General features: G+C 39.9%; 1 protein-coding gene across 1 annotated transcript in view; it reads left to right on the top strand.

Annotated features, from left to right (window-relative positions):
• The window catches only part of PRORP (protein only RNase P catalytic subunit), a 45,425-nt gene extending 28,768 nt beyond the window's left edge, over nucleotides 1-16,657 (top strand). The window contains exons 6-8 of the mRNA XM_084520582.1: nucleotides 12,960-13,108; nucleotides 14,567-14,762; nucleotides 16,223-16,657. Of these exons, the coding sequence (XP_084376708.1) occupies nucleotides 12,960-13,108; nucleotides 14,567-14,762; nucleotides 16,223-16,363 (486 nt within the window). The 3' untranslated portion in view covers nucleotides 16,364-16,657. The remainder of the gene's footprint in view (nucleotides 1-12,959; nucleotides 13,109-14,566; nucleotides 14,763-16,222) is intronic.
• The last annotated feature ends 2,820 nt before the right edge of the window (nucleotides 16,658-19,477 follow it).

Below are 19,477 nucleotides of genomic sequence, written 5' to 3'. Positions count from 1 at the left end.
CGTTTTAGATCTTTTGATGTGCATTTTTCTAAACGATAGAGAATGAACTAGAAGCTTAAGCTGTGTATGTGTATTACTAGTAGCCATGGTTCTACGGCCCCATGGTACTAACCACTGTACATCAACAGAATTCTTCACTAGAGAAAGACACCCACCTCAAGGTCTTAAAAATTAGACTTTGAAAACCATTCAATGAAGAAATACCCCTATGAAACAACATTTAGATGCTTCATAGACTTCTACTTTTTATGTGTATCCATCAAATAAAAATCTGTATTTTCTATTCTATAAATATTTTTCTCTAAATATGATCCCCAAAACTGCAATGTAAATTACTTCGAATGCTTAGTCTTTGGCGTCGTACTTACTGACCTGCCACGTATTTTTAGGAAACCTACCTCTTAGGAAATTCTCCATTTCCAATCATTTACATATTTCACACTAATATTTACAAGTATCTAGTGTTTTTCCTTTCTGCACAGAGATACTAACTTGTGATGCTGTTTTCTCCTGATCTATTATTCACCAGATAGTTCTTTAATAATCTGAACAGTTCTTTTCACAGTTCTATCTGGAAACATGCATTGAAGATATAATGAGTCAGGTGAGTCACAAGCTGAAGATGTTGTCATATACGCTATTTTCCAAGCAATTTTATCAGCATATCAGCATAGAGGCATAAGCTCTCTAACAGAAGTTCAAAGCCAGTTCAGATCCACTGGTTCAATGGAGTTATTTCTGACTTAGGTGGTATATTCATGTGGAAGAATCCTCTTTGCTAATGCTTTCTCTCCTTGTTTATTCCTAATTATGTGATGTTGGGGTAAACTAGGTATTGCTTATGCTTTGCAATGGAAAAAAAAATTAGTATGATGGTGCGTATTAGATTTGTGGTTCATTGCAATTGGAGCTTCCACATTCAATGACAATTTATGTTTCTATAAATTGAAGATAGGTATTTATTAAGTGCTAGTATTACCTATATTACTACCTAATTGATTGATTGATAAGAATTTTCTTCCACTGTAGTCCTAAGTTGGTACATATTTGAATAAATAAATAAAGTGGCAGTAAGAGAGATGCAAGAGGATAGACACAGAGCAGAACCAGACAGTCTTAATGATGTTGATTTACCCTGATCCTTACTAAGAGTCATCGTCCTGGGCTTGTCTAATGTTAATTTTGCTACATTGCTTTCAGCATCTAAATCCATTTGTGTTTACATGTGATATCCCTGTAAAGGTTTGTATTGACTGTCTAAATCCATTTATGCATGCTGGCCCTAAGACTCAACAGTTAAAGGAAGTGGTTTAAAATAAAAGATGTGGAGGTTTTGACATCTTCACTTCTCAGTGATACATATGTCATACTTCATATTTTCATGTCTCGCAGAGTAAAGAGTTCTGTCTTTCCACCGAATGGGCATCCCCAAATGGGCTTTCAGAAATACTAATGCTAAAGAATATAAATTTTTTTTCTTGCCCCACTCACTCTCATTTCCACAAGCCCCATCACTCTGCCAGCCTAGCTATCATAACCACTAATATGAAAAAGTTTTAACATTGAATTATCTGATGCATTTGGCTTATTGTCTATATACAAAATACTTCTGAAACTACAGCTGTCCCTTACACTTGAGCACAGATGTTTGGACCTGGGTGCTGCAGGGGGTGTTTTTGGGTAGGCATTCTCTCCACAGGAATGGGCGAAGGAGGGAAAGATGCAGCAGAATTCCTTAAATGGCTGGCTGGTGTAGTCACATACAGACAGCTGGAAACCATAATGCTGAGTCCCCAAAATGAAATTTGCCTTAAGAAGGTAGATCCTTTTATGAAAAAGGGGGTGGAATGTTCTTATTTGGCTTCTATTACCTGAGCCTTTTTGGTGATCATATTCACAAGCTGATTTGTCTGACTACAAGGGCAAAAAATGACAAAGTTGACAAAGATTTTCATATAACCCTTTGTTCCCATGAGGTGGAGCTTTTAGACGAATGCCAAATATCATCTATAATTAATTTGTGGGAGCTGACAATATTATCTGTTTGTCAGATACTCTATCTTATCTCCTGAGTTAAAGAAAAATACTTAAGATAAACACTGACCTGGCCAGTGTTTAGATACTGAGTACTGCAGATTGTTACCAATAAACTTATATTAAAAGCATTAAAGTAAATTAGATCTTGTGGATCATAGTCACTCTGAGGGGCTTTCAGACCTTCACTGCCAAGGATCTCCAGGCCCAGATGTTGGCAGCAGCGATACTAGCAGTAAAATAGCATGAGTCTCCAGTGCTGTGCAACTCAAGTTAGTAACTGTGTCAAGAAGAATAATGCTGAAATATTAAAGCCCCCTAAGTTTTCTGGTAAATACCAGTTATGCTTATGCCAGTATTAAACAGATTCCTGCCTTAGTCCCTCTCTGCTGAAATCCCTTATCCCTAGGTATGCGTGCAGGGTAGGTAGGCCTGGCTCGGACCTTAATGCTGCCCCTTCACCTTAGACCTTTGTGCTTTAGTTTCTGCTGATTTTTGTCCTGCTGAAGAAAAAACATTTGATATGTTCTCTGTCATATTAAACAATCTTTTTCATCTTTCAAAGAGGAATCACCAAACTTGAGTAGTTGAGTTAAAGTATTTATTTGTGTTAAGGACTGGAAAATGGCTCTTATAGGAACAACTGGTTTTGGAGGTAGCCTCTTTAGCTCTACATAGTAATCTGTAGCAGGCAAATGCAAAATAGTAGGAATAAGAAACAGAACAAAAATCGTGTGAAAATTGCGTCATAAATATTTGCTTCATACTGTAGTTTAATTTTATTTATTTATTTATTTATTTATTGCAAGCAGTTGATTTATGGATGAGTTCCGTTGGTTACTGTGCCATCCTACCTGGACCATAGGCCTGTTTACCTGTGAGCACAGAAATAGCCTGTATTTTAAAGTCTTTCTGTAAGTCTCTAGATTATTAAAAGGTAGGTTGTCACGGCAGAAGCACGGATTTACTGTGTCTTGTACTGCATGAAGGCAGTGCCTGCCATAACATTGATCTCCCCATCTGGTGCAGCACCTTTCCTCAAAGAATAAAAGTACCGTCTGGGGCTTTTTGAACCACAGATGGGAGAGGGGGAAAACACAGCATCAGACTAGGTCAGTGACGCTGTTCAGACATCTGCATGGGACAGTGGTGAGAGCTACAACATTGGTATCTTTTAAACTGTCAGTTTCAGTCTTACAAAGCTGATTTCAGTCCTGCACCAAGTTATTTCCTATCTGTGGAAAAGATCAGTCGATCTTGTGTTTTCATTTTCATAACGACCCACCGCCATTGCCACCAACACCCAGAGGTCCTGCTCACATTTTGGATTTTCAGTGCTTAAACATAGCTTCTGACTCAGCCTGTCAAGATCAAAGACTGGCACAGCTGCATATAATTCACAAATATTCCTTTCTAATAGCTAGCTTTTTACATTCTTTCTACAATGAGAAATGATAGTTTTTTATATAAGTTTTTTATATATAACTGCTATAGAAATAGTAGAAATGCAAAAATACCAGTGTAATGTCAAGCTGGGTTTCCAGTGAAAGATGGCTGACTCCTGAAGTTGAGACTTCAGCTGGGACAACTTTTCCATATATATTTTCTGTCTATATCACTGACAGATGAAGTTTTACTTCTGTAGCCTATACAAAAATAAGTAAAACCTTATACCTTTTCATTTATATATAACTTACTTGCTCATGAAAATAATGGGGATATTTATGCAGTACTTAGTGCAATAAAACTATGTGTAGTGAACAGTGAGAAGGTACTGTTGAAGAAACAGCAGCACAAGCAGGAAGAATTCAAGAATGAGAACAAAGGATAGTATTGAGATGTGGAAACACATAAGCCAGACTTTGTGTCCTTTGAACTTTTATATGCTTATTTTCCTACTGTTGTATAATCACTGATAGAGAGAATCACCTATCTCATTTCCTGGGTGTCAAGGGTTGATATTGATAAATCTTTCATACTTTGAAGATCCTCAGGTTTTGATACAAAATAGTGAATTCTCAGGAGAAGTCTGAATTAAAAAAAAAATCCATGTAAGATGCCCCATGAGTTTTGTGAAGATCTTGCTGTTTTTTCTTTGTTGCAAGAAAGGAGATGAATAAAAGGAGAGATGAAAGTATGTAACAAATCGGATACATAGAAAAAATAGAGAAGACAGGAGAGGTTAAAGGATTAAAATAAGGGTAATGGAATCATTTGGTACTATTTTTTAAAGAAATAGGTTACAGGTTTGCATGAACTTAAGTTTTGATCCAGAACATCAATTACTAGTTTCAGTCATTCAACAACTGGAAACGTAGGTGTATTTCTTTCTTTAATGTCTTGAGCCATAACCTGAGTAACATGGCTTGAGAAGAAGTTTAAGAGAGAGTCTTCCAAACAGAATTTATTGAAATTTGGAAGGGGTGTTGTGCCATGATTTAGCAGATCTACTTGTGTAAATTGATTCTCTGGATTTCATAATAAACCTTATGAAAAGAACAAGGTGATTAAAATCTGTCATTCTTTTATCATTAGAATTTCCTTTTTTTAGTTGCAATTTGAGGAAAAAAATTATCTATTTAATTTATGGTATTGATACTTAACTCTGAGGAAGGAGTTATCCAGGACAGGAAGAATCCAGGAATTATTAAGTATGATATTGCAAGCCTGTCATTATTTCTGGAGAATTAATCTCTTGGGCAAGAGTATATTTTAAAGCTTTAACATATGCAAGAGAGACTTCTTATCCTTAATATTTAAAGAATTGCATTCCAACAAATTGTGCTTTCATTCCTGAAAAGACTTGAGTGACACAGGTGCTTGATCTTACTTTCTGCAGAAGTACCTCAGGGTGTAATTTTCAGGGAGAACAAACAAAGTCTAAAACTGTTTGCATTTGGAATAGATGAACCAAGCTTATAAGCCATATTTTGTATCATACCTACATCTTTTATTGCCTGGTTTTGTCTCAGAATAACATCTTATATTAAAAATGTGACTGTCCATAAGAATAAACCTCTGATGTGTATATAGATGAATTTGATTGCTTATAGACAGAGCAACTGTGCTCCCCCCTGCTTTTCTCCCAGCAGAAGTCTCCATGTTCTCTACCACAAACACAGCTGCAGGAAATAAGGTAGATGGGAAACAGGGTTGGGAGCCACGTGGCTAATCTTTTTGCCCCTCAAAGTCGTGCAGCCAAGTAGAGACTGTGGAGCCAAAACAACAGGAGCCATGTGAGATGGCCTAGTTTTGTAGTTCTCACCCATGCTCTCTCCTTTTTTCAACATGCTTTGGGTAGTAGAAGATGCAGGCTGTGGTAGAGAGGTGCAGCATCTGAGATCACTTAGGTCAAACAGCCTAGGAGGGGATTTCAGATTATTGATTGTGACTGCTGCTGTGGGTTGTGAGTTTCTGAATTCCTGAAGTCTTAAAGAAGTTTTACATTGCTACACTTGTGACAAAAGCAGAAAATGACTGTGTTACTAAATTTTCCTTGTGAATATGGACATTTCCCAGTTTTAGTTGTTGCCTTGTCAAAAATGCTACTTTGGATTTCAAACTCACACTTTGTCATGATCTTTATGCCTAATTCATAATTACAGAGCCAACATCAATGGGTCAGTTTGCATGTTTAAATCAATGGTATAATTTTTTAAATGATAAAAAAAAAACGCTGTTGTAGATGTTTAACAAAAATATTACTGTTTCTTTGTCTCCATGTGATTCTAAACCTGTTGCTGCATAGCAGATTTTTTTGTGGATTGAGAAACTTAACTGGCACTGCAGTGACTTTCAAAACTCAACTTTCAAAAATTCAGTTATGCAACTAAGGAATGTTTGTGTCTTAAATTGTTGTAAGAGTCAAAGAACAAAGCTGTTTTTCTCTTTTACAAATTAATACTATGAAAATCAGCAGTTCTCCAGCTCCTAATCACTTCTTTAGCCATCATTTCGGAGTTCTTGGCATTGTTCATTTAATAACATGCTTTGCTAACCGTTATCATTATCCATTTCTCTTTTATTTATCCATGGTTGACCTTTACTCATCTGAAGATCATGAGGAAACTGGGCTTGTTTAGTCTGGAGAAGAGGAGGCTCAGGGGTGACCTTATTGCTCTCTACAACTGCCTGAAAGGAGGGTGTGGGGAGCTGGGGGTCGGCCTCTTCTCACAGGTAACTAGTGATAGGACAAGAGGGAATGGCCTCAAGTTCTGTAAGGAAAGGTTTAGGTTGGAAATGAGAAGACATTTCTTCTCAGAAGGAGCAGTCAGGCATTGGAACAGGTTGTCCAGGGAGGTGGTGGAGTCACCGTCCCTGGGGGCAAAGAAAGGTTGGGCCTGGTGCTTAGGGACATGGTTTAGTGGGTGACATTGGTGGTAGGGGGACGGTTGGACTGGGTGATCTTGGAGGTCTTTTCCAACCTTGAAGATTCTAGGATTCTATTATCTTGAAAATACCACCATTCAAACAGAGTGACATAAGTGTATTCAAGAATGGTGACATTACAAGGTTTGTGAGGCATAAGGTCTGAGGAGAAGGGCCTGAGATCTTCAAAGCAGCAATCCGTTCTGAAAAAACAGACTCCAAAAAGCTGGTGTTTCTTCCAGCTGATGGTCCTGCACCTGCCTCCCTATCCTTCATGTCACACACACAAATAAAGTGATTTGTATAATTTGTATATATGATGTCCTTGGTTTCCGCATGCATCCCACTTGATTCTTGTAGAAAGTACTGGTTTGCTATTTATCCAATGACTGCTCATCATGCCTTTTGGGTATAATTGCAGGATATGTCTGTAATTAGATTATATATTAGAAAATATCTATTTCAGAACCTTTTTTATTTTTACTCACATCTCTGCTAGGAAGGATGGGGACCTATCCCTGTCTTCACATTGCATAGAAGAAATCTGCAACAGCTTTTCTAAATGTAACGGTAATTTACAGAAGTTTGTTTTGTAGAGGTGTCTCTCCAAGCTTGTTTGGAATTGGAAAATTTACCTGTAGTCTATAATACAGCAGAATTTAATGCCAGAGTCTAATTATGAACATGCTACTTCCGCATTCAGGGCTGTTTCACAGATTATTTTGAGCAGGTTCCACCTTCACTTGAAGTCAAGTATAGTAGTAATTAAAGGTATCTCTATTACTGGGATAATATCCAGGACACTGTGTAAACAGGAAAATATAAAACATGCTATTGCTTCTGTTCCTAAGTTGAATCCGTTTAAGGTCACTCTTTATAACTCTGCTTTACTCTCCACGGTACTCGGGAATCAAGAAGGCGCGAGTCAGGATGCACTTGCTGTCAACGGGAACATCGGCACCTGCTGAAACACCAAGGGTCTTGGTACACAGTCAGGTTGCACTTGGCTGCAGAAGCATCCCTTGGATGCCTCTGAATAACAATTTCTCTGCAAACAGCAGAGCTGCATTTGGGCATCATCTCCTCTGGGCAGACTGAGGCTGCTGTACCGTCCTCGATCTATGTGAAATCAACTTGTATATCTTTGCTGCTGTGGTTTAGTTTTCCTGTTCAATCCATACTCTGCCTTTGGTTGCCAGAGTTCGCTGTGAAGGCAAGAGCAAAAGCTGGCACCTAAAAGTGAACCGCAAATTCTAATGAGTCATGGAAGTTAAGGCATGTGTGTGTGTGTGCGTGCTCAGGAGAGGATACAGCATTTCTAGGTGTGGAGTCAACGTAGACAGGTAGAAACATGTTAAGCGTTGCGTGATTGCTGTCCTGATGTGTAAAGTGGTGTCATTGGTAGAGTTTTGCATGATGATGTGTGTGTTGCATCAATCTGCACAGTCGTGCTGTAACACGGCATACAAATATTCCCAACAGCATTGTAACTGCAGCACTACAGAAACCTCCAGTATTGCAGAGGATAATTCCCAAGAGTTAGGTACTGCCTGTCTCCAGCAGTAGTAACCCAGGCTGCTCGAGCTTCTGCTGTTATTTATTTATCCATTACCACTTTCTCTTCTAAGTAGCTGCCCCTTTCTATTCAGGGGAAGGGAATCTGCAGGAAACCAAGAAACGTGTATGCAGCCTCTGCATTTGAGGGAAGAGGACTTTGAGACTAATTTACACTGAGGACTTTGAGACTAATTTACCCCGTGTCATCAGCAATAATGTAGGGAATATAAGAAGCAGCTTCCATTATCTTTGTTGCTTTGATAATGGTGTTGAATCTGCTTCAGCGAAATGACTGGGCTTGGTGGAAAAGTGACAGATTAGGTTGGTTTGGTTGTTAAATTTCTGGGAGGCAACACCCTGCCCTCCCTGCTGCACTGGTCGTGCTGGGGAAATACCTCCCATGTCCCGGCACGGCTTGCTCTCCTGTGTGGCGCTTAAGTGCACATGTTTTTTGAGCTTCTTTATCTGCAATCTGGAAAAGGGAACTAAAAATGATCAAACTAAATCAAATAAATGTATTGATGGTGGGAAGTGTTCCCTTGCATAACCCCATGGAGAGCGCTCATGCTCAGCCCCGCTTGATGGTGTGCTCAGGCCAGCTCTGTACCTGTGGTCAGTGGGGTGGTTTTAGGTTTCCTCTGCACTTGCACAGCTCCGGGACTGGGTGGGAGGCAGCACTGACAGCAGGTGAAAATAAATAGCAGCAACACTCAGCAGTTTGTTGCTGTTATTAGCAGATACCAGGCCGTAGGTGTGTTTTGCTTTTAAATGGCAACCAGTAAAACCAAATGTTCAGAAAATGTCTCACATGATTTATTAACAAAAAATTTAAACTGATTTAAACTTTCTGGTTTCTTTTTCCTGCTATAGCTGAAGGCAGGTGAGCCACCACCTTTTGCTGAGGGCCAAAGGGTGTGCCTCTGAGCACAGCGTTTAGGGATTTCCCATCCGCCAAATGGGAAAACACCGGCAGTGTCCAAGGAGAAAGGTTGTCTTACAGAAAGCTAACCTTTGGAAAAGGGACACGTGGCGCTGGGTGATCAAGTGATGAGAGTAGATGACTGGCTGTAGGAAATCCGTACCCTGCTCTGCTCATGGTTCCCTGTATGAGGTGGAGTAATTCACCCACCTTCCTTGTGCTGCATCATGCACTTGTGTAAAACGGAGATTTAAGTATGCATTTACTTCATGAGGCTGTTGTACAGCTAAAAGAATGAGGATATGTTTTCCAATGGGACGAGGACTGTCTGCCCCTTCAACTTAACTCCGGTGTTTTAGCCTTGTTCAGTTGTGCAGAATTGGGCATGGGGGTTGCTGCAGAACTATTCCCAGGAATTGGTATTGAAGCATTCCCTTCCAATGCAAATATGTTAATAGTTAATCCTCACCTGAAAAGTGATTCTTTTAAGGTATAACTTGATGATTTTTAAAATATAAAATTACCAGCTACAGCATTTTCAGTTGCTCTATTTCACATTAGCAAAGCTTGGGCTTATGTAATGTGGGATTGTATAACGTGGCTAAACCCCAGCAGGTTGCTGTGGGGTTTGTGCTCTCTGGTTCCTCTGATCCAGGAGTTTCTGCCCTTGAGTGTGAGCTCATGGCCCCACGAAAAGAAGGTATCAGCACAACTGAAAAATTAAAAAAAAAAAAAAAAAAAAGGTGCATTGTGCTATGAGGGCAGGAGCGTGGTGGTGGAGGGGAAATTCCATGAAATTGCATTGGTGCAGATACAAAACAAATATTCATTTACTTGTGGGGAAATAGCTGCCTGCCTTTATCTCCGGGACTGTCCCAAGGAAAGATAAATGTATGCACTCAGCCAGGCTACTGTACGAGCTTGCTGCTCTTCCACTGATCCACAGCTTAGGGTGCAGAAATAAGAATCAGAGCATGCACACTGTACACATGCATCCATTTTATGCTTTTCCTATAAAAATTAATAGCAAAATGCTTCAAAGATCCACGCTGGGAGATACCATACATATGTGAGCAGTGGTCTGCACTCTAGCACTGATCTGTGTGCAGTTTCATACTTCCTTGTGACTGCACCCTGGCTCCATCCGAGTCCAATTTGCTAACCTGCTGTGAACACGAAACTGTTCACGTTGTCGGTGAGGTGTTTAGGAGAAGCTTGAGAAAGACCTCATTAAACGAAGACTGGGACAGCACAGTGATTATTTAAATATAGCTGATAATTGAAAGGGATTGCAAACAGATCCTATTCTGCAGCTCCTAATGAGCATGAATGTTGTGGGGAGGGATCTAGTGATCTCTACAGACAGTTGATTAAAATGTCTCTGGTTCAGAAAGAAGCATGGACCCTGATGTGCACTGTCAGAGGAAAAGAAATAAGACTCAATGAAGTGATAACTATTTATATAATCCGGTAGGACTTGCAGTACCTTGTTGCGTGGCAGTGATGTGTGCAGCACAGCAGCAGTTCACAGCTTCCTGGTGTTTCTCTGGCTCAGCCGCATCTGGCCACGTGAATTGAAGGAGTCAGCCTAACCATGCTCATTTTCTCTTCCCTGCAAAATGGCAGTTCACAGTTCTAGTTTTCAGAGAAAATGAGGTTTTCATATGCTCTGCTGACCAATTTTGAAAGATAATATTTGTAAATAGTGATAATACTAGGTATTACTATTATATATGCTATTATAATATCTGTTATATATTTATAAAAGCTCATTCTTTTACTAATTTTGTAATCCTCATTCTTGAGAAAATGAATAACGTGGGGAATGTGTGTGCTGCACATTTTTAAATGTTTTCCACACGCTGCTTTTTGAACAATTATCCAGCTGAACATCTGAGGTTTGCTGCCCAGCTAGTGTGGGAACATTCAGAGGGTGCCTCTACACGGAGCTGTTGCTCATAGAGCTCGACAAAAAAGCTGCTGCCTATAGCAAATGTGCATTGTGTAGTGGTAGATAACAACTCTCTAACTTTTGGAAATATGAGATTAATAAAATACTCTTTCTTTCTAAGCGAGATATCACTACTTCTGCTTCTTCGTTAACAGTACTATGTTGATTTTCCTCTATGACTAAAGCGAGTGTTATTATTGTGTGTCTCATGTCTTCCTTTCTTGAGAAGCCGCCAGGCGTGGGAGTAGACACACTCAGGGAAACCCCCCACATAAGTTCTGTGCCTCTCTGTAGACCACCCTTGTTAAGTGCCCAAGCCCAAAATGAGATGAAATGCTGTTTTGTAAAGTTGTGTCAGGCAAGGGGGTGTGCAGAACAAAATTATTTGCATCTTGTGAAATCAAAACCAATTTCTATCTTCTATGTTTTATTTGTGTAAGTAAAGTTTAATCTTTGTGGCAACTAGAGGAGGGACAACATGCTGTTATGCAAGCAGGAGATTCTGTTTGTTTTTAATGGTGAGTCCAGTTGATTTTATTAAGATTTAAGGCTGGTTTGAGTTTGTCCATTGCAAAACTGTAGCTAATTTATACCCACACCTCATTTTTTTTTCCCAGAAGCCCTTCATAGTAGAGAACCATGTATTCTAATAAACTGTAGGAGAAGAAGGTCCATCTGACTGCCAGATACGTGGCACACTTGGTTTGAGCTGACTGCAGGTCCTCTGCCGAAAGGGGCACTCACACTTGCTGGCCTCACTACCTCCAGTGATTTCTTCCCATAATTTCCCCTTGTGTCAGGTCTTTCAGTAGTGTGGCTGCAAGCTCAGCCCTGCAGAGAATAAAACAATCTCTTGTTGGATTGGTGAGCTCACAGGTAGCTGGGACATTGCTAGATCCCGTGCCACTGAAGTGGTGGCAATGTGTGGCTTGAGACAAGAATGAGTGGGAGTACCCCTTCCACTGCTACTTCCAGGTAGGTCAAACCAAAGGCATTGCCAAGTTGTACTCTAGGGTTGCAAGAAAAAATCTTTCTATTTCCTGGAACAAAGGCTGATGATAACAAATAATGATAATGATCATAAAAGGAGAGGAAAGAACAAGAGAAAGAGAAAGGTAGTTGGAGGTATAGCAGGGAGAAGAGATAATAAGGAAGAGGGAAGTAGCTAGAAAAGCTATAAAGGGGGATTAGAGTAAAATCGGGAGATTGCACATCAGCAAACAGAGTTGCACATTAGGAAACACCTTTCCCTGGAGGTTGAGCATACAGTCCTTGGCCTTCAAACACGATGTTCAGTCTCAAGAAAGAGTTTTCCTCTTTCTGGGCAGTATTCAAACAGCATTGCTTTGTGACCAAACCGTGGTACCAGTCTGCAGGCTGAAGGTCAGTCTGTGCTGTCACCTCTGGGTGAAGCAGGGAGGGGAAGCCAAGGCAGCAGTCGTGGCCCCGATGCCCGTCCAGAGCAGCACATATTGCTGAACTGGCACAGCTCAGAGGCAGGCAAAAAGTCCCTCTGAAGAGCTGCCAGCATCGCAGTGAATTTGTCACCTCAGGATGTTGGTTCATAAGTGGGAGGCTGGCCTGGATGTGGCTTTCACAAACCCTTATTCCTGAGGTCACGAATTTCCTTCTGCTGTAGCTTGCTTCTTCCCCACAGGACAGCCCAGATCAGATGCAGTTCTGGAGTTTGGACAACAGGTGGGGCTGGAGCGGCTGTGAGGCTGGGGCTCGGTCCTCCCCAATACCAACAAAGGCTTCTCTGCTGAATCATTCCCAGGGCGAAATACTACTTGAATCCCAAAGTGATTCAGGTCCCTCAGCTGGCTCTGGATTTCTGAAATCTCCTACTGAATGCAGGCATGTCAACCTGCAAGAGCTGGAAAGGCTGAAAATAGCAATGCATTTTCTGTGTTTTGAGAACAGCTTCCTACAATCTTTTTTGTTGTTGTTGTTTCCTTTGTTATTGTGGACTCGGGTTACTTATCTACATAACTTGTGTTGCAGGTAAGAACTGTAGGAAACGAGGGTATGCCAGAAGTCCGTCTACCTGACATGCAGATGTGAAAGTGTTTCCTGCCATTCTTGTCTTACAGCTAAGGAAATTGCTGGTTTTGCTTTTGTTTTCTGCAGCTATTTGAGGCTGTCAACTGCCTGGCAAAAAACAATGCCCGCTTGCTTGTGCTGGGCCGCAAACACATGCTGGTCAACTCTTCAAACTGGAAAAGAGAGATTATGAAGGAGATGCAGAATAAGGCAGACTTCTTCTTTGCTGAAAATATGTAAGTTGAAGAAAGAGGCTAAGCTTGACAGAGATCAACACCTGATTTATGTGCCTTTAGTCAGTATTAACAGCTATAGGTTTTAGTACCTTTACTTGTATCTCCAGTTTTATACGTGCAAGAGAAACATATCCCTTGCTATACTTGCTGCAAACAATGATACATATTAAAAGATGCATTGTGTAAAATTTCATCACTTAGAATTGGGCTGACATCTGTATGGTTTCTCATGATATGTAATTGTTGAAAGCACCACCAAGGATCACACTGGCCTGAATTTACAGCATACCTCAGTAAACTGTCGTGGTTTGCTGTGTAACCCTGCTCAGAGGGAGATGAGGTTTGTGCCTGCCCAGTGATGCTTGGTAGCAGAGGAACGTGGAGAGTCTGGAGCAAGGAGTTCCCTTTTGCTCCTGCGGTAGAATATTTCTGAGTGGAAACAGACTGACTGCTCCTGTCCACTCAAGCTTGTCCAAGACTGTAAATTATTTACTTGTCTCTGCCTCCACCCCAGTGTCCCCCTCCTTGCCCTGCTTTTATAATGAGTCTCAGTCTTCCTTCAGTGCCAGCTCCACCTAGTTTCCATCTGATTTGGGCTCTGTTGATCATTTGCCTGTCTCTGCCACTGCTCCTGTGTTCTCCCAGTTCCCAGAACTTCTGAACACGTTGCTTGTCCCAACAGCCAGTCCAAGTCTCTTCTGTCTCCTTCTTTCAGATCTGTTCTCCTGCATCACCTTTCTAGTTCTTGCCCTTGTCCTCTTTGCTGTTGAACCACATTGCTTTCTTTTCTACTATCTGAGCACCAACAAAGGGGACACAGTTATCAAAGGATGGAGAGGAGAGCCCCATTAATCTCAAGTCATGTTGCTTGAACTATTAGAGTAATCCATAGCAATCAGTAAGTTGTTTGAAGCAAAGTTCTGCTTTGAACCTTCATCAGCCAGGGGGTAACTCCTGCCCATTATAAATGAACTTTTAGAGGTTTTTCCCTAAAACTATTTCAGTTTAACAGCAGCTAATACTGAATACATTTTGCAAATAATTGTCAGGCCTTTTTGGAAGTTCATTCACCCATGTGACAAAGACTCACAGATTCATGCTGTTGGTGGGTGATTATTGTTTGCATTCCAAAAATGTTTTGGGGCTACCCTTACTAGTTTCAGTAGTTCTGTTCCACATACTGTACTGTTAAGTTTTATAGCAAAAGATGATATCATTATATTACCAGACAGTGATGAGAGGGAAGAGTGCTCTGTGTAGCACGCAATTTTTATTGTAATCTCTGACTTCTGGTGCCTCATGGTAAGCAGAAGTTATTTATTTTATCAGGAGCCTAGAGTAGCAGTGGGAATTTTCAGTGATGCTGATGAATAAATCCCAGATCAGCCTTTGATTCATTTCCTGCAGCCAATTACCGCCTTGTGAATGATGTCTGTCTTTTCCATCTGTTTTGTTAAGTTCTGAAGATGATGCCTTCTTGTTATATGCCACTCTTCGATCCGGCAAACGCTGCAAGTTTGTTACGAGAGACTTCCTCCGGGATCACAAAGCTTGTCTTTCCGACAGCCTGACACGTCATCTGTTCCGTAAGTGGCAGCGTGGACACCAAATAGTCCTTCTTCCTTCTGTAGGAGGAAATCCTATGAAATTTTTGGTAAGTTTTCTTCTACGTTCAGAAAGCACACAAAGCGTGTTTGTTAAATATATATGATTTCAAGCTCAGTAGGCAAAAAGATTTTTGTTGGAATATAAGAGGTGGATTTGGCTCAAAACTTCCATTTTTACTGAAAATTCACTATATTCATAAGGCATGACACAGACTTGTTAATGTTAAAGAAGCAGCCCTTGGAAAATACAGGCATTTCAGTATTCACTGTAATATTATCCTAACATATCTGTAAAGTTTCATGAAAGAGAGCCCAGAATAGTCATGTTTGTAGTCGATATTTAGCTACTGAAATCACAGCATACCAAGCATTATATCATTGTATAGCAGAATGCTCTACTGCTTTTGTTTAGGAGACAGAAGTCCTCGTGATCCATGAAAGTATATTAACAGGAGTGCAGCTGTTCTAAGATTTTTCTAGGGAAAAATTCATCACGTGCCATTCCATATCCTACAGTTTCTTGCTGTCTGATCCCTCTTTGTTGTTATTGCTGGCTTAAAGGAATACTGCACATACGCAGATTCATTTCCTTGCTGCTCGAGTTAAAACTGTAAATTAATGTTCATCACTTCAGTCAGACTGCAGAGATACAGGCTTATAAGCATGTAAGACTGACAGCCTTTCATTCAGTGCTGCCATATACATTTCTTTCTATGGAACCAAAAATTGGATGCAGGGTTACCTGAGTAACACAGCTTTAGCTGCATTTTGTTTCTTTCTTTTGTTGTAGCAGGGCTAGTAATTTTCACATCTTAATTCCCATGCAGGTTTTGCGTATCACACGTTCCCAGTTGTAGACTTCCAAGATTATACATACACAGTTAAAATGTGTTCTGAGAGCCATAATTGCAAACCAATTATCTTTTCTATTTGGGTTATGTATGCTGAGTTAGTATATCTGTAACAGAGTAGACCAGAAGAATAGTTTTTATTTGGCTGGCTGGCTGCTTTGGAACGTGCTATTGAGAACCCCTTTTCTTATATCCTCCTCGGCATAGAGCAAATCATTTCTGCAAAGAGGTGCAGTGGGAGAACAAACACAGGATGTCATTAATGTACTTTATCAGTTCAAACTGGTAAACTCCACACGCTGAGCTAAATCCCAGTTGATTTCATTTAACCGAACAGAAAAACTTTGCTTTCTCTGAAAATTCAGTGCATTATGTTCAAGTCATTATTATCTGGTGGAGATTAAAAATGTATTTTTTTAGCCATTTATAATGACCCCTAGACCACAAAATACTGAAAGATGTTTTAGTTTTTCCTTCAGTGCTAAAATTTATAATTTGTTTGTTGTGGGGAAATAAATGAGAGTTGTTAAAGAGATGAATCCATGGAGATTTCTAAGGAAAATGTTGGAACTTATAACTAGCTATAAATGGTATTTCAGTAGCATATCATGGAAAGTCTAAAAACAAGTTTGTTTGTTTGTTTTTTTATCCTACAGCCTGCTTTCAGTTATGACATTGTGGTACAGACTACAGGGGACACATGGCATATCCCCTATAAAGACGTTTATGAGGAAAAATATTCATATCGAGTGCCAAGAAAATGGCTCTGCCTTCATCGGAAGTACAGAAGAGTGTAATTGCACAACCTGAAATTTCTTTTTTTTTATTATTTTTTTTTTTATTTTAATCCCTGCTGCCGACTAAGAACAGAATACACATAGAACAGCAGTACAATTACGGGATTACTGTGTGAGGCATGTAGCTAAAGAAAATTCATTAACTGCGTTTTGTCAAAATCATTCTTGAAGTAAATCTGTTAATATCAGCGGGGGTCCAGCAGGGATGAATTAGGTCCACGATTTCCATCTTTACTGGCAATTTCTGTAGCCTCAATGTGATTTTGAATTAAAACTTGTTTTTCCCTCCTGGAATTTCAGGTTGTGTGTTTTTGTTTTTTTATTTACCTGGTTTTGCTCAAGCTTTTCATCTACACTGAAATTCATGAACTTTGTACTTTAAATAAATAAACAAGACTTCAGAGTGCCTTCAAAATTGGCATGCTGACCATGCAACAGTACTGCACACTATCCAATAAATAGAGGTACATGGGCCAAATGGCATGTTTACTATTCATCAGGCACGCATAGTTCTTAATACTTCCTCACATTAATTAGAATTAATTTGATTATACAGAATGTGAAAGATTTGTTGTAGCAACATATATTAAGTTTTTGTCTGTAAGAATGAAAAAACAACTAGTGGAATATTGTCTGGTTCTTTCAGTCTTAAATTTGCTGCTTCTAACAGGATTTTTTATCACTGGAATAATTTGCTTATGGAAATACTTGTTTTTTCTAAACAAAAAATGGCAAAAACTAGCAATTCAATAATACAACAATTAAATTTTGTACAGAGATTTTAGTGAAACCTCTCCCAAAGCACGAAAAGTAGTATCTATTACAGTGATTGTTTTGTAAGTTGTCATTTGTGTTTCTATAGTAAAAGCATTTATTCCATTTACCACGCCTTTCTCCCCCCAAAACATGGAAATACCACATTAATCTCAGCTAAAGGATCACATTTTGCCACATTTATCTTGCACACCAAGAAGTCATCTGTTTGAAACTGAGCAGATCTTTTTGAATACTACTTGCAGTTCTGAGCTTTTTCTGTTTGATGACAAGCTCCCTCATGTCTCTTAGCGTTCAAGCATGTTCCCTGCTATTTTTTTCACAACAGGGAGCTGTCCTGACACTTGTTCTGCTCCTGGTGTCCGTTTGTAAAGCGGCAGGTTTGTTTGGCACGTAGTCATGTCCTTCAAATAATGTACAGAAAATGTAGAGGAGCTGGATACCTCTTAAGCTAACCTAGAACCTTGGTTTTAAATTCATCAGGTTGCTGGTAGAATTCATGACAACCCCCTGTTCTGGCAGAATGTGCCAGCTCTGGTAGGTCATCTGCTTTCTGGAGTCCTCCGGGAATGCAGAGATTGGGTCTTCTCTTGCTCCTCAAACTGATTTACTTCTAATTTGTCAGAAGTTTGTCTTTACAATTCTCTAAGTCCAACAACTACCACATCTCCTTGAAAATGCAAATACTGCATTGTTACAGTGTCTGCTCCTGCACAGGACTACTTCATTAGTAACCATTGCTCTGTGGGAGGGTTACCCTCTGATGTAGTTCCACGACAGCAGAAGCTGATCTAAATGAGTGTTGTTACGGTCCCAGTGTGGTGCTAACTTTGGTTGTTCTGCAGTCCTAAGCAATTCAGAGCTGAGTCAGCTGAATGCAAATGCTATAAAACTTGTGAGACACATTCACTGAGGTTTGTATTTTATCTCACCCTGGTCATTAACAGACACGCATAATACCAACATCTAACCGGAATAATTGCATCCCGCGCTTCCTTTTGACCGAAACCAGACATGTCCTTAATCGCTCAGGTTTCATCTCAAAAACTGTTCTTAGAGAGATACGGTAATACTTTCTAAATATTAACACTTCCTGAATACACAGTCTTAGTGTGAGTAGTTAATACTGAATGCTAGTATGTGTGCTTTTCGTGTTGCTGTCTATCATGCAGAGGTTCTGCAACAATTTTAATCCATGGTCAAGCTATGAAACGGTTACTTTTTCAGTGCTCTTTCCTTATTATTTGTACTGCAGGGGATGGAAAGAGTTTGTTAATCACTGGCAGGATGAAAGGGAGCATGGAGTTACGTGCTTCAGAACGTGTTTCAGTGTAGGAGTTGATTGAATCATTTGACAGCTTTTGAGAGCCTGTGAAGCATTATCAGGTGGGGTGTCGCTGCAGTTTTTCCCCATACAAATGAATTCCCCTGTGCAGGAAATTTATCCTGAAGCCCACGGTGCCATTGTCATTGTAGAGCTGGGCAGGTCATTTTGACTGGGACCATGTTCACCTTGGGGAATGCGCCAGTTATTTAAAACCAGTCAACCAGAAGAATATACTACTAGTTGTGTGATTTAATACACTGCCTAACGTGTCAAACGACAGGGAGGCTTACAGTTACCCCACGTAAATGAAGTACTATAGTAAGTAGTTGGGTTTAGTTACTACATATGAAAATTTTTCTTTCAGAGAATGTAAGAAATTGGTTGAAAACCTCAAACCTTTTTTTTTTTTTTTCTCTGAATACATGAGTATTAGAATTAGCTGAAATAATACAATAACACAGTACTGATGCCATCAACCATTAAAGCAGTAAGTTTTCTCAGGGCAGATATTGAACAAACCAGCCAGAGGGAACACAATCTGGAAATCCGCAGCAGGAAGATGTCCCAGGATTAGTGTGAGAATTATTATGATTTAATTTTTAATTATGTTTGCTGCTAATGCTCTTTGTTGTAGCTCCTTATAAGGGATGAACAGCCTCCTCTCTGGAATGAATGAGGACATGTTAGTGACCTAACCACAGGCATTTTCAATTTCGTGCCACTTGTTTCTGGATATTTCAAAGGAATTCTGGGGTGTTTTATTGGCAACCTGAGAGCCAAACCAAAGCAATCTGCTAGCAAATCTACTGACATCTACCAGATCTACTTGACATCTCGTACTTATTAGTACTGTTGTACAGTGAAAAAACAAGGATTTTTAATGTCTTCCTCACATTAGCTTATCAGATTGATGAGTCCACATTGAAAGCCAGGAAGGCAAGTTCAGGTAAGTCCTCTGAACGTCACAGGAGTTGGTGCCACCATAACCCTGGCAAGTGGCTCTGGTGCCCTTT

Source organism: Aythya ferina, assembly GCF_964211825.1.
Source record: "Aythya ferina genome assembly, chromosome: 5".
NCBI lineage: Eukaryota > Metazoa > Chordata > Aves > Anseriformes > Anatidae > Aythya > Aythya ferina.
The sequence above is the reverse complement of the archived record's forward strand: the minus strand, read 5'-3'. Positions and strand labels throughout refer to the sequence as shown.